At 44.7% G+C, this 15,906-nt stretch overlaps 1 protein-coding gene across 3 annotated transcripts in view; it reads right to left on the reverse strand.

Moving 5' to 3' along the window:
- Positions 1–15,906, reverse strand: part of znf827 (zinc finger protein 827) — a 77,408-nt gene that overhangs the window by 33,189 nt on the left and 28,313 nt on the right. For all 3 annotated transcript variants that reach the window (XM_069665757.1, XM_069665756.1, XM_069665753.1), the window contains exon 5: positions 6,315–6,602. In XM_069665757.1, the coding sequence (XP_069521858.1) occupies positions 6,315–6,602 (288 nt within the window). The remainder of the gene's footprint in view (positions 1–6,314; positions 6,603–15,906) is intronic.

The following is a 15,906-nucleotide window of genomic DNA, read 5'->3' on the forward strand; positions in this document are numbered from 1 at the left end:
TGTCTATGTAATCCTGACTGGAGATAGGCACTTAGGCCTTTGCCATCAGTGTGTGAATGTGACGAGTGGTCAAAAGACTACAGAAGCGCTGTATAAGTACAGTCCATTTAACATTTGTTTTCCTAATCAGTAAAGTTTGTCAACTATTTTTTTTAATTTAAGAGCATTGAACTTGGTTTAAGTTTCAGACGCCTGAGGTTCACGCCTCGTGTGGATTAGAAGGGTTAAAACATTCGTCCAAATGTGACCAAGTAAAAGTCTGCAAATGAAAGCTTCATTCAGCTCGGTGTGGTTTATAACAGCAACCCCGCTGCAGTTTTACAATGTGTGTGAATGCGACCTGTATGCCAAGTTGCTATAAATGCACTGTACATACCTTGTTCGCTGTGACGCAGCACCACTCAACTTTTGAGCCAGAACGAATGTGACTGGGGTTTGTGCGATGTTCTGTTTTTAGTGATCAACTTTGACTTCAGGTGTCTATTTGAATCTGCACAGACGTGACAGCCTGCTCAGCTGAGAATACAACACAAGAGGGTTCAGACCCAGAATAGGTTTGTAAACTACACAGACAACAATAAGTCAAACAATTAGTGATTAAATGCATGCAAAGTCAAATGAATGCACAGCTGTGATGCATTGAAAGAAACAAAAACTTGGACAGACGGAAAGTGAAGGGGAGGGAGGGTAAAGATGGGGAAGCAGTGCCAGAAAAAGAACACCCGAGGGTGAGAGAGGAAAGAAGAAAGCAGGATGAGAGAGAAGAGCTGGGGGAGGACAGAAGGATGAGGAACGGCTAGAGCCTAAATGACAACCTCTCCACCTCTCCCCCCTCCTGCTATCCTAGTCTACCCTTCTCCCTGCTCTGCTATTCCACATCCCTCGCTCCCTGCCCCCATCCCTCTCTCTCTCAATCTCTCTATTCTCCTGCTCTCTAGCCGACCTGCTCAGACAGGGGTGAAGAGTTCATGCGCTTCAAAGGCTGCAGTGTGGAGACTGCATGTCATGTGGGAGCCACAGCAGCCTTGCCTGCAGACTTCACAGACAGCTGCTGCTACAATTGATCCTCGACCAGCTAGCTTTCAGTAGTTCGGCCTTCCAACGGCCAAAAACTGCAGCTACATCTGACTCTGGAGCAGTGTGTTTGATAAACAGCCCATCAGGAGCCATATATGGCCCCGATAAAGGGGTCCTAAACAAAAACATTTGGCACACGACGGAGCTGATCCAAGGCTAGAACAGCTTTATCATATAAAAAGGTCAAGACAAAAGAGTGATTGCCTCAGTAGTTCGGTCAATCACTTCTGCATATGAAACTACCTACAAATAGCAAGGAGCGAAGGGACTCAGGTCTGCATTCCTGTAAATAGAACTACAGGCGGTGATGAGAGGCCAGTGAGACAGAGAGAAAGATGTGGAGGTAGGGGGGGGGGTGGGAGTTAGAGAGGTCAGCGAGCGGACACACTGAGGGGGCATGATGAGGACACTGTCAGAGCAGTGTGGAGCTTAACATGAAGTAATACTGTGCAGTAATGGGGTGTTGTGAAGTAGAATGGTAACTGCTTACACAATCTGCTGTGGTAAGCTATATGCAGTAAATAGTGAATCCTTTAATGTGAGGCTAAATATAAATATGGAGCATTACATCCACTTACTACCTTAAAGGGGAAAGCCTATGTTTATATTTAATGTCTACATACATTTTTAATAAGATAAATAGTTTTTCAGTGACTTTTCTTTTTTTAAATTAATTCCTTAAGTTGCGTGGTGGCAATTATAAGGGCTACTTTTTCTTAATCTTTTTATTGGGTCAAAGAATAATTAGTGCCAGTTTAAATATCAAAACATATGTTTGCAGTGCCCCATTATTAAAGACGGGGGATGATGCTGTTTCACATTTTAAGACATACATATAATGTTACAATGTTGGATGTCCAGACTAAACGAAGTTTTAAATCTGTAGGTAAAAGTATGTTGGAGTAATCCCCTGCCAAAACGCTTGCTTTCAGACATACTTCTCCAGACACTTCACTTTGTGATGTCATAAAGTGGATGAAGTCTAAATTTGGACATCTGCCTGAAACACAGCAGAACTGCCTGCCCCTGGCACAGTTCAAAGACACGCCCACCCAGCAGCTCAGTCTGCCTCGGAATTTTTTTGTCACTCCACCACTCTGCTCAACGGCTTGGTTGGTGAAGAATTTCTTGGAGAAAGTGTTTCTTTGGCTGTGAAGGAAAGTTGCTTTTCTAAAGCACGAGAGCAGCAGACATTCATTTCAAATCGAAAAACTCTGTAACACGCCCACAGGTTGGAGGCGTGCCTCAAACACTGAGGTCTGCCACTGGGCAGGATTCGGAGAGCTGGCCAATCAGAAGAAAGCATGCTTGTAAGGGCGGGGTTTCTTTAAGGGACAGACCTGACTGAGTCGTTTCAAGCAGAGGCTGTATGAGGGCCTGCATAGAGCAACTGTGTGAGTAAAATGAGTTTTTGTTTACTCTAAATTATGCTAAGGTACTCCACAGGTATCACAGAGTGAAATATGAAGCTTGAGATTAGCATAATCCCCCCCCCCCCCTTTAAGTTAATAATTTGGTCAATCTAAAATCAATTGCAAGGGAAATGTGTGTTGCAAGAATTCATTTTCTTAATATTGATTATTTATTTGAATAAAAACCTTCTAAAAGGCAGCTACCTGAAGGCAGCAGGAGATGTACACTGTGCTTTATCTGTAACAAGTGCTGCCGGGCCAAGGAGCATGGCCGTTATGCAACATGATCCACTGTGGTTACCTCGAGGAAAAAGTGCACAACCAACACGGGTCCTGCAAAAAAATCACACATCACACAAACTGGTCTGTTACAGCCTCAACTGTATCTGTTACATTTTGATTCATGTATTTTCATCGCAAACATACAGCTGAATTAAAACAGGTCATGTTTTAGTTAAATTTAAAAGACGTAACTAAGGACAAAACTCTAGATTGTCATGTCTGATTATGTAGTTGACAGTGACAATATCTGCACTGTAGTTTTTTTCAACATGTGGTATGTCAGTCAGTTTGAGCTCCTACAAATGAGCCAATTATGTGAAGTCTTTTGAGGAGAAGCCAGGTGGAGCTGGCATCCTTTGATTATAAACACCGTTAATTATCAGCCAATCAATCGGCTTTGGCCACTGCTTCTGGAACTAAATAATCACTTTGCAGTTTCTTGCAGCATTCAGCTTATTTACCTGAGGCACGGACAAAACGAAAACAATGCAGTTTACTATAAAAACATGCACATAAACTATCAAAAGAGCTGGATGGACCAAAACGCCTGGATGGAGTGTCCATATTGCTTTGTTCCTGTGTAAGTCTGATGTTTTATACAGCAGAAGAAATGACCTCATAACCTAAAAATGTGTTTCTGTCATCTCAAAGTCTCCCTGCACCTTAGTGGTCAAAACTGCTTAATGCAACTTTTATTAGCAGGCTAACGAGCACTGCGGAGGGGAGAGGGCCTGTTAAATGTCCTCAGAGATGGAAGGCCTGTTCCTGAGGAATGAGGAATGAGTTAAGCAAGTACAAAGTGTGATTTCACACCTATAGTGAGGGTGGCTGGATGGTGAGTGGGTGGCGCGGCTGTTACCCACACGATGCCAGTCTGCCAGGGCACCACCTAGGGCCCTTCAACCCCCCTTCCCCCTCCCCTTCTCTCTTCCCCCCTCCCTTCCTGTGACGCCATGTTCCCCTTGCCCTGCAACACCAATGCCCATCTGCTAGGACACGTTAGCCGCTGGCGCCAGGGACTATTTAGCCCGGCGTAATTAGCCCCCAGACACCAGCAGCCTGGTTTTAAACAGATGTGGGGGAGGTAGCGCTAGCTAGGCGACTCAACATGACCAACCAACGTTTGATAAGGAAGAGAGGAGAGGGGGAAGGGGGGTGAGAAGAGGGGAGAGGAGAAGAAGAAGAAGTGACCTACTTAAAGGGATGATGCAACTCATGTTACAGTACAATGGGCAGTAATGATGACAACCCCACTTGCTCTGACTGTCCAATGCCATGGCCGAGGAAGGATGAGCTGCTGAAATCTAATTAGGCTGTGACCATTTGCTGTACGACAAGCTTGAACGAGAAAATAAGCACTTTTTAACAGGAGAAAGTGATGTTTTGTAAATAGAAAATGCTTAGCCTGACTCCCCAATGTGCTTCCCTAATTCAAGTATCCTATTGCATTGTGTGGTTGACCATTAACAGGGGACAGGGGAAGGTTAGAGTGTAGATGCCCTTGAACCTCATGACTGTAATCACACGTGACTGTAACTGCATTGACCTTTCCCTGGCTCTCTCCTTCCCTCCGCACCATCTTTGTCTCCTTCCCTTCCCCCCAGGGTCATTTGAGGGTCCAGACTCTTGTCAAGGCTGTCACTCTAGACAGCCCTCTCCATCTACCGCCCCCGCTGTTGCCATGGCAATGGACGGCACTGCGCTCCGAGGACTGTGTGAGGGGGCAGAGGGAGCCAGCGGATGGATGAACGCTGCAGCATCTTTCCCTAACCTAGGTCAACCTTGCAGAGCTGGTGTAAGTGATGGGAGGGGATAAACGCCGGCCATGCTGCTTGAGGACCAAATAAACTGGCAGGATAACATCAGTGCAGGGTTCGGAAATGGCAAAAAAATGACGGGAGAGAAAAGAGGGATAACAGCGATGAAACAAAGACGATTGGCGGAGGCAGTTCAGCCCATATCATTAATCTCTCTGATTGGAAAGGCCAGTATCGTAAATGTTGTTTTTTTTGTTGTTTTAAAAGCTGTAATCATGTCATCTACGTCTTCCTCAAACCCTCACACAAAAAGCACACACGCACACACACAGGGAAACGTGACCTGGGGGCAGGCAGTGGAGCAGCACACGTGTAGTACCACAGAGCTCCCAGCCAGCATGAGTCACTGTGAACACCAGTCAACCCAGAGAGAACAATGGCAACCGGTGTGTGAGGTGTCTGTCAAGCACGCACACACTGGCACAGGATGAAGAGCCGCGGATGGAGAAACACTACTGCGCCACCATCAGACTGCCATTTGCCTTGTGGTTTTTTAACACAGTGGATGCATATTTACACAAGTGTGTCACACTGTAGATTTTTACTGTTGCATAATTGTAGTGTACTTATCATTCCAATGTTGAAACCAGTCTGTTTTTCTAAAGGAAAGGTAGCTCATGGCCTCAACTTACATTTGAAAGTATTTGTTAAAGCTGAAATATGCATTCAAAACTGCAATAAATTATTTTATAATCATGTAGCTGGGGACGCTAGCTCTGCTGGTACACACCGATACATTCGCATTCTTGACTTCTCGAGTGATGCACTCCAGCAGCCCACAGTGGTCAAACACCTGTCTGTCACCCACTTGGACTTGACCTGGCATTCAGTAGTGATGTCAGATGTTTGCAGGCTAAAATAAGCAATAGCTTTAAGCATATGCAATAGAAAATAAAAGAAGTAGATTTGAGTCCCTGCCTGGGGCCTTTTTTAACATTCTTGCTGAGCTCAAACCAGCAGCTTTAAAAGGCTAAATCATGCCGCGCTGGATGATGTCAGAGTGGTTCACGCAGGTTGAAACATGGTCTAAATATCCTACTCTGCAACTGTCTGTCACGGTACAAGTCAGGGTTGAAGTTCGGCGTTGCAAGCAGATACAGCTTCTGTCGTTTGATGGACATCAGAAAAGACAACCGATGCACGGAACAAGGCAGAACTGATCCTCAACATGCTTATTGTTCACAAGGAATAGTCATAGATACATGCAGGGATATTATAGTAAAAAATGGGTCAGGGTTTGTCACCTGAAGATCATCACAGAGGATACAGCAGAGAAAAAAAAAGACCACATTTGCTTTTCCCCCACAGGTACATTTTGCTCAGCTTTGCGAAGCCTCCAGTTTCAGCCTGATTAGGCGAGCTCAAACCCTTTTATTGCAGTCGGTGTCAAAACTTTTGGCCTACAGCTAATCTCATGAGCGGCCATTGGCTGATCTGAGACTCAAACAACGGAGCAGCACCGCAAACATCAGAGACAAAGTGCATGATCTGTCCTGTCCTAGAAACACTTCTGCAGGGAGGGCTGCAGAAGTTCACTTGATTTTTCATGTATGTTTGCAATGGCTGTTTCACACACACTCAAGAAATTCTGTCTATGCATGCAAATTCAAGACCACAGATTGAATTTCTTGCTTACATTTCAAAGCATAGCAGAATTTTGTGGACTGCTTAATGTAAAAGCTACAAAGGTCACAAACATAAACTGTTCTGGAGATGCGATACATACCTTGCCTACCTGAGAGCTTCATCAGCAGCTCAGAGGCCACCTTAACGTTGATATCCTGGCTCAGCAGGCTGTTTTTGGCCATGGGGCTTCCTTCCCTTGGCTTCAGTGGTCCCGGGCCCTTGGTGGCTGCTGCAGCCCCCGCTGGTCCGTCCTGGCAGAAAGTCGCAGTGAAGCTTGGCTGCACCTGGCCCTGGGACTGGGAGGATGGTCTAGGACTCAATGCTTCCTCCACTTTGGGCTCTTCCTTCAGGTGGAATGGAGACTTGAGTGTCTCTCTCTGGTTGGCCGCTGCAGCCGCAAAGAAAAGGAAACAAAGGAATGCCAGGAAATTAGGATCGAGAATTTGATGTGAGCAGGAAAAAAAAAGGTTGGTTGCGCTCTTCCTTTTTTTCTACAACAGCATCTGCCTTACATGTGGGCAACATGTCTTTAAGGGCCCTTTAGCCTGTCATGAACATCTGTTATAAATGTATTGTGATGTATGGTATAATATCCCACATGGACATTATTCAGTTTCTTGCACATTTCTTATGAGTGTAAAGGACTTTATACACACAACATAAAGTATAATAAATGAAAGTGCAAATTAAATGGAACAACAAAGTGGCCCACAGTGGATTTTCACAGTCTAGTCACTGCAAAAAACACCACAGTTGGTGTGCTGTGGGCCAACACAGAAGGTGCAACCTTATGACTGTCCTTCTCTCTTGGTCTTCAGGGCATCGACAACAAATTCCCAATTCATTTCTCTCCTCTTTTCTCCTTCACACTGCCCCCCCCCCCCTCCTCCCCATCCCATTAATTTCCATACACTTTATTCTCAGCTCTATTCTGCTTTAAGTCTGCTTTCGCCATCCCTTCTCACCCGGGATTGTCTCTTCAGACGTGCGGACATGAAATAATTCCTGTACTTCTGTCGAGCGGGATAACAATCGGCTGTAGCCTTATCTGCCATCTCTGCAGTGTGTCGCCTAGGTTGGGGAGTGAACCGTCACATGGATCCCTCTGCTCTAAAGTCATCTTCAAGAGAAACTGGGCCACATCTAATCCGCCTAAGATGAATAATTAATAATTAGACATGGAGCAACTTCCGATAGCCGCCAAGAAAAGAACAGCGGGGCAAGCGCCTCTCTTTGTGTCTCTCAGCACGTTCCACTACACTCTGTGCTAACAGAGAGGTTTAGACAGGCTCAAGCTTACAACATTGTTGAAATTTAAAATGGCAATAAGACAAAGAGAGAAGCTGTAGAAACACTTGAAATACATTCTATTTGTTTTTGCAAAAGGAACCTGATACCCTTGTTTCTTTCAGTGCAGCTACGGGAACAGTGGGGACGGTTATATGGGGACAGGATCCTGTTGTCCACTGGTGTAACCTGACTTAGTAGGCATGCAACATGCCTCTTATAAGAACCAATTACGGTGCTAAGTACTACACTGAGTGGATTGGCTTCTGGCAGTAAAGATCTTAATATGCAACTACATAACTGTTACACGAATGCTCATTCAAGTGATGCTGTGCGACACAATTTTTGTGTTTGTTGCAAAATATACGTATATTATTATTTTACTGTCTGATTTTATGAGCTCAAACTTTTAAATTTTTGATTTTTTTATGATCAAATAGACGATAAAGATGATCTGTTGTAGAAGGAAGCAGAGTTTATTTGAGCAAGCATGAAGCTTGTAGGAAGTGTGAGTAGATCTCGTTTTCTGCAGGGTTTTTCTGTCGTTTGCCAAAAGCAAAAAAACAAAATAGCTAAGATGGATGTGACAGTATCTTAAGCTTTGGTCTTGTGACTTAGCTGCTAAGTCCTTAATTAATTGGCAAGCCATCATGTATGCTTGCGATTACATGTGACAGAGGTGCTTTCAATATTATAATAACTGTATTTCTTTTAATTGTAAAAACATCTGCAACACAAGAATTGGTTAAGTTATGTTCATGTATTCTAGGGCTGTCAACGAATATTCTAAATTCAAATATATGATCGATTTTTGATAAAAATCGGATATTTGATTGTTAAAATTAACATTTGCTATGAAAAAAAAAAATGAATGCATCACAACGTCACTTTATACGTCAATAATGATCTTTAGTCTCGCCGAAAGGAGCTAATACAACAACTATGTGGCATGTGGTAATGATGGCGGAGAATTAAAATCCCAGCCCGCAGCATAACAGACAGGTAGACCTTATGTTGATTTTTTTTAAAAGACCTTTAACCTAATTATTTTGTTTATTTTGCAAGGTGTAGGTCGCCTATGTTGATCTTTTAAAAGTTTGTCTCTCGTTTTATTTGTATTGGCCAAAAATAGATATTTCAAAAGTCGAACCTGTGTGTTTTTTTTAGATGAAATAATCAAACGTCATTTTTGGCCAGTTTTGACAGCAAATATACAAAAATATATTATGCTGATGTTCCACTAGATGCCAAAGGTGGGGAGCTGAGGAGCTAAAAGGAAAGTAGTTCACCTAATTATATGTACATTTTAATTCCAAATTATTATTTAATTATAATATTATTTTTTAAAGTAAATTATGAAAATTTTGTTCCAGTGGATTTGTAACGTGGCAGATTCAGGTTCCAATGAACACATTTACACATATCATCCAAAACCTTCTAACCCATGGCACATCAACAATTTTCAAACGATGTGTACAACACTACTGCTACCTGTCACACACAAACACACACACACACACACACACACACACAAACACACACACACACACACACACACACAGACACAGGGCATGGATATAAGCGAGGCTATCACTCTTGGGCAGACTGCTGTCCAGTCTCCTCTGGCCCCAGCAGAGATCTGCTCCGCTCCTCACCCTCCAGTCTCACCTAACATCTCTACCCGACACAGGCCCGCCGCCCCCTGCCCGCATCATCAATCTGCGCTGGCTCCGGCTCCGGCCCCTCTGATTAATGATGATCTATGCCGGAGGGATAGAGGGCTCAGGGACAGGGGATACGGGGGCAGGAAAAGGGGACAGGTGCTGGTGTTTTTGAACCACCCATGTGATGCCACAATGCCACAGTGCCACACCATGGCAGGCCGGGGCTGCGGATCAAGAGGGGGAGAAGGAAGAGGGTGAGGAGGGGAAGAGGGGGGCTGCAGTGACCTTCAAGTTCAGGGGCAGTGGCGCAGGGTCGCACACGGCACCAGCTGGAAATGTCACACCGTCAGATGTCAGCGGGCAGGCTAAGTATAACCTGGTCAGCACCTGGAAGGACGTCCTCTAATTAGAAGCGTGTTGGGCCATGTCGGATCAGACAGGGACAGCACACTTGGTCACCGTCTTACAAACACACATAAAAATACACTGTCCCATTTACCCTCGCAGACACATACTTAACTATATCTTAGGAGGAATCCTTTTTGTTGTCACATACAACAGAACCCGGGTTGTGTCATGCTGCGTTCGCACCGGGCTGCACATAAGCCACCAGACTCAACACAAACTCTGAAATTCTTCTCCTTTGTGGCCTCATGAGAAGAAAAACAACCCCAGGACGTGCACTCACACACAAAGTCACACCACTCCAGTGACCTTTGGGTTTGTCGCTATAAATAGAGCGTATTTCCACTAAGAATCTATGTTACAGAGCCAAATGAATTATTTAGTAGCCTAATCCAATGGGCACGTTTTTTTTATTCCTCTTAGCTGATGGCTCAATGACAAGAAGCCAGAGCGCAGTACCAACAGGAACAATTCAGCCTACAATGCCAAGCTTACACTTTGGCCTTTTGTCTGTCGGGATTTCACAATCACAATAGCATCATGAGCATCCAGTCTGACAGATCAGCCTGTGAAGTGAACACAGATCTGAGGAGGAGACGGGCATCTCTGGGTGACTGGGCATCTCCTCTGTGAGCACGTACCCAGGCCAATGTCAGCTCCCTGTGCATGATACTGTAAGGCCGCTTCGAGCTCAGGGTTGACGACGCTATCAGTTTGTCTCCATGTTATCACACCCTTCTGACACCTGCCACCAATGCCACTTCCATCGCCGTTCCCTTCCCTGTTTCTCTCTTTCCCCTTCGCCACGCTCCTCTCTCGCGCCTCATCCGTCTCGCTGCCAGGCGCTTGTCCACTCCGCCTCACCTCTCGCTCCGTGGCCAGGGCTGCCGTCAAATAACTTCATTAGCTTTCCACCTCTGTCACGCCGGCCTGCTCCCCCTCTGACAATTGGCTGCTGTTTTCTCCGGGAGAGAAAAAAAAAAGCACAGGGCTACGTGGGGCAGGTTGAGAACCCAACAATAGCTGACAGTGTGCTAGACGCCGGACAGTGATACTGATGGCTGCAGTGGGGATGTATGTACCAGAGGTCACACACAAAAGGCCTGCCTGTGTCTGCTCATGCAGAGCTGGAAAGCAGGGGACACGCAGATTACATCAAGATGTTCACAATGAGAGAAAACCAAGGAGAAGACATTTCAAAATTATCTGTGTCAACAATGCCAGTGTCTTACTACACAAGAATTAAAGGGCCAGTTCGCCAATTTTTACCCTCAGTCCTATCATGCTATCTGCTTCTCCAATAGGGCCTGGAAAACCTCCGCCAGACTAGGTAAAACGCGTCATTTGGCAGAGGCCAGGGAGCTCGCTAAACTACACTTCCTCAATCTAGGACGCCCGCCTCCGGTGTCATGCCTCGTTCAAAATCGTCAGGTTTGAAATGTAGACTGCGGACCTGAAGATTTTTTAGACGATCCACCGGTATATTCTCGTCATTTTTCAGATTCTGTACCGCTCTGAGCCGTTGCCTGCAGCAAAACGGATGTATTTCACTCCAGCGTCTCTCGCTGGGCTGTTCCTTTCAGAGGGAGGAGAGCAATGCACGCTGGGTGTTGTAGGAATGTAGAATGGGCGAAACCACGAGCTGTTTGTACAACTTTCTCCACAGCTATGGCGCCAATTTCATATATTATTGCATCTATCGATTACAGAGAACACCAGCTTTGACTGACAGCGGCTTTTTCCAGGGGCAAATTGCTCCTTTAAGCAACATCACACAGGAAGGAGTGCTGTTGTATCAGCACGGCTGTGCTTCCAAAAATAAATACAGCAGTGCTGACATTCTGCATAACGACCTAGAGGGTGATATTTCTTACAGAACAGTTCAACAAGCGGCGTATAGTATAAAAAGTAATTAACAAAAACAGATTATTTGTTCATTTAATCATTAATTTAGCTCCACCAACCTAACAATTCTGCAACTTGACTGGAAGTTGACTGTTGACAAGCTGCTCATGAACATTTATCTGTGTGTTTCCATGTATAGTGCCACCTGGGGAAAAAGCTTTATGACTGTTGCCTTGGTGGCCAGTGTGATTCCTAGGTAGCAGCTTGATCAATCTAGACAATCACTGTCTGCTGTAACGTTAATTAACGGTATTCAGAACACCTGCAGCAAATGCATATATATATAATAAGGTCGCAGTGCTGTTACACTCTTTAACAGCACTCAGTGAATGCCTCTTGACCAATCCAATTACTTGTTTGGAACTGTCTGTTGTATAAGATCCAGCAAATGCCTCTATGACCTGCTATGTTTACAAACAAAGAAGTAATGTCTGTAAGTAGGATAATGACATAATACCACATAGGAGAAAAAGTTCCCTTAAAATCCTCAAAAGCAGCGCTGGATTTTTCATGTACAGTGCTTAAAATTCTTCCAGGGCTTCATTTCTCTGTCGCAGAGCATGGCATGCAAGACACTCTCCAAGGAAAAAGATAAATAAGACAACTGCAGAAGCATCATGACAGATGCAACACCTCCCACAACCCCCTGCATGCCAATTATTCACACCCAGCCAGGGTCAAGCTCGTTGTGCCTGTGTCACCGCAGCGGGGGGTGTGGGGGGTGTGGGGGCGGTGGTTGGTGTTTGGAGGGTGTGCAGTGCCCACTGTCATTATTAACTCAGGGTCCACTGGGCACAGGGTAGGGGCTGTGCATTTCAAAGTGCCTCGGCGGCTTTCATCTCTGAATCAAAATGTGGATCACACTGGATAGCTAACGGTTGTGTCAGCGTGCAAGGATAAAAATCAAAGGGTATCAGTATAACACTCAATGGAAAGCAGGGCAGCCCAAAAAAATGATATGCTTATTATGTCAGAGGTCAGGAAGAGTTCACTGGCTTTTTAATGCCTGGGGAACTCGATGCAACTCCCTCTATGCCTCGTTCGCCGTCTCCCTCGCTTGCTGTCACTTTATCTGTCTCTTTTTTTTTTTTTTATCCTCCCCTCTCCAGCCCCACACACCCCATCCAACCCCCCCTCTCCCCTCTCCCAGGCCTTGTGGGATTGAGGCACTGAGACAGCAGTGTAAAAGCAGGAGGGATGAGCTGCTCGTGTACACATTCAATCTGGGTTGGCAGGGAGGTCAAAAGAAATAGAGTCTAGAGGTCCCAGGAGGAGCTTCTTCACCTCTCCCTCCCTGGCTGCTCCGTGGCATGGGTAAGTCTCCAAAAGATCTAAGCCTGGTTCTTCTGAGTTTCATAACCCTCCATCTTTAACTCCGCCCCCCAACAAAGTAAGATCTTGGTGATCAAAGCAGTAGTATTCATTAAAAGCCATCATCATGCATTCAAGTTCAACATCCTCTCGTCCTGTCTTTTTATATCCTCCCTCATTCTCCTTGAATGATGCCCTGACTAAGATGTCCGCCACTTGACACTGGACTGACATTGCGAGAAGCCATCTTGGCTCCTCTGGGAGTTGCCTGGGCTTGATTGTGCAGTCTGGGAGTGAAGTGAAACTGGCACCCAGGGGGCATCCATGTGGAGCCGGGGCGTGCGAGATCGAGGGGGAGTTAACTAAGCCGGCCCAGTCCCCGTGCATCCTGGCGGGGTCACAGGATGGCGCTGAGGGCGCTAATCATTTCAAATTATGAATTCCTTTTTAATTATGAATTATGCATAAATTTTTAATTAATCTAATGTTCCCAGGGTTTTTTCCTCCCATCCTCGCTCAAGATCTCAATCTAATTACACAGCATTAAGTGGAAGAGTGGCAGCCGTAGCCTCGACCCCGACGCTGAACCTCGGTCAACCTTTTTCCATCAATCTTGCCATTGTCTCCGAGCTCAGCCTTTGATATTCTGCAACATGGTGAAAAGCATCTAAACACACTGTGGACCTAGTTTACCTTAGAGCAGCATGTTTGTCAAGTTTGTTAAAATAATGCTGTATCATGATGTTAGAACGCTTAGAGAAATTCTGTCACATTGCAACTTTAGCAATGGCCGAAAACGCTGAATTACATGACAACTTCTTAGTGTTTAACTGTTTCTTGAACGGGAAATCAAAAGCATTAAAACACGGGGGAATTTGGAAAATGTTTCCTTTATAACTAAGGCTTTCCGCCAAATTAAAGCAGCTCAATGTAAACACCTAGAATATAAGTTGCCCCCTTTTGTCATTCATAATAACAGACACACAAATGGATGATTCATAGCAGGAGAAAGATGCCTCGGAGGTTACAGATCTTCCGCTCCCCTGACAACCGACAATATGTTGGTGAGAAAAATTAATCCCTCAATTGATATTGTCGAGGTGCCCTTGAGCAAATCATCCAGTCCCGAAATGCTTCAGTGGAGCTAATCAGCGGCCAACAGCAGAGGACTGAGGGTGTCCTACTGAGGCGCCTTCAAGTGTCATTTTGAGCAAAAGAAGCTCAAATTCATCCTCGGATGGATAAATTAGCTTTAAAAATGGTGGAGGACTGTCGTCTAATTTGGGTTTTGTAATGACGTTTTTGAGCAGATAATATGTGGTTCAAAAACAGATCATTTCTCTTTAAGATTAGATATGAACAAACTGTACAGTCTCTGATTTAGGTCATGACTTCAGTGCTGCTCTGTTGTACTTCAGTTGATTTTTATGTGCATGTTCTACTCTGCTGCTGCCAATCATGATGGTGCATATAATGATACACTATCTGTGCATGAGGTTCACTTTAAACTGATACTACAATTAAAATGCAAAGCAAAGCAATGTAACGTGAGTGAGAAAGAATCTCAAAATCAGATGCCATGCATACCATGAAGGAGGAAGTAGACGGAGAATGCTCTTATGTTATGCTAAGAATGTCTGCGCTCTTTTGCTTATTCCAACACATTTCATCATACACAGCGGTGGCATGACACCAACTGGTTGCCGTTAAATTAGTTAGATGTGTTGGGCTTTACAGTATCCAACAATTGTAGCATGTATCGAGGCCCAATCAATGAGCTGTATCATCTCTTGAATGTAGATTTGCACAATAAAAGGAGCAGTTAGCCCTGGAAAAAGCCGCTGTCAGTCAAAGCTGGTGTTCTCTGTAATCGATAGAAGCATTAATATTTGAAATTGGCGACATAGCTGTGGAAAAAGTTGTACGAACAGCTTGTGGTTTCGCCCAGTCTACATTCCTACAACACCCAGTGTGCATTGTGCCCCTCTGTCTGAAAGGAATGGCCCAGCGAGAGACGCTGGAGTGAAATACTACCGACATTGACCGCTGCAGGCAATGGCTCAGAGCGGTACAGAATCTGAAATACGACGAGAATATACAGGTGGATCATCCCAAAAAGTCTTCAGGTCTGCAGTCTACATTTCAAACCTGACGATTTTGAGGGAGACATGACATCGGAGGCGGGCGTCCTGGATTGAGGAAGTGTAGTTTAGCAAGCTCCCTGGCTTCCGCCAGGTGATGCGTTTTATGTAATCTGGCAGAGGTTTTCCAGGGCCCATTGGAGAAGCAGATAGCTTCTTCCAAAGGCACAGAGCGAAATGCCCATAATAGCATGATAGGACTGAGGTTGAAAACTGGCAAACTGGCCGTTTAAGTCTCACAGGTGAGGTCCATTGTTTGTTTATCCTGGTTTTGCAGCTGATGCAGGATTTTCTGGAACGTTATTGGAATATTTCAATCTTTTATATCTGATTCAGGAAAGTCAAAATATTGTACACAGAGTCCAAAGGGCAAGTTTTGAATTCTTCGTGTGTCCTGCTAACCAGTTTAAAGGCATGTGGTACTTGTGAAAAGGCTGAAAGGCCATGGCCTACTTTGCTAGCACACTCATGGGAAAGTCACAGAAACCATGATTGTGAATAACCCTGTGCACAAGTGAAGGCATGCCTGATATCCCCAATGTGCACAATAACAGTTAAGGTCTGAAAAACAGCAGCACAATGAGACCCCTGCAGGGTGATTTAGCACATATTATGTAAACTCTCTCTATTCAATTCCCTGTATATATGATAACATAAGTGGGATTTATAGTATTTTCCTATGTTTATGACCATAATAGTCAAAACACAGTAATGCATTTGTTACTGTCAAAAGCAAAAGCTGTCTTTTCACTGAGGGTTTGAACCAACTCGCAGACATTTTGGGCTACCATTGTTTTAAAATCCACTAAAAGCAGCTCACAGAGACACACTGCAGCCTTGACCTGAAACGATAAACATAAAACTGTTTACACTTCTTACGAGTGTTATTTCTGGTGACAGCGAAGAATCAAAACAAAACTTAAGGCAAAGGGGAGACAACATCTAGCTTCAGATCAGAAACGAATGACTTCACGTTCAA

The sequence above is a fragment of the Semicossyphus pulcher genome, unplaced genomic scaffold (assembly GCF_022749685.1).
Source record: "Semicossyphus pulcher isolate SPU_LCO1_2020_fin unplaced genomic scaffold, fSemPul1.0.p SCAF_17, whole genome shotgun sequence".
NCBI lineage: Eukaryota > Metazoa > Chordata > Actinopteri > Labriformes > Labridae > Semicossyphus > Semicossyphus pulcher.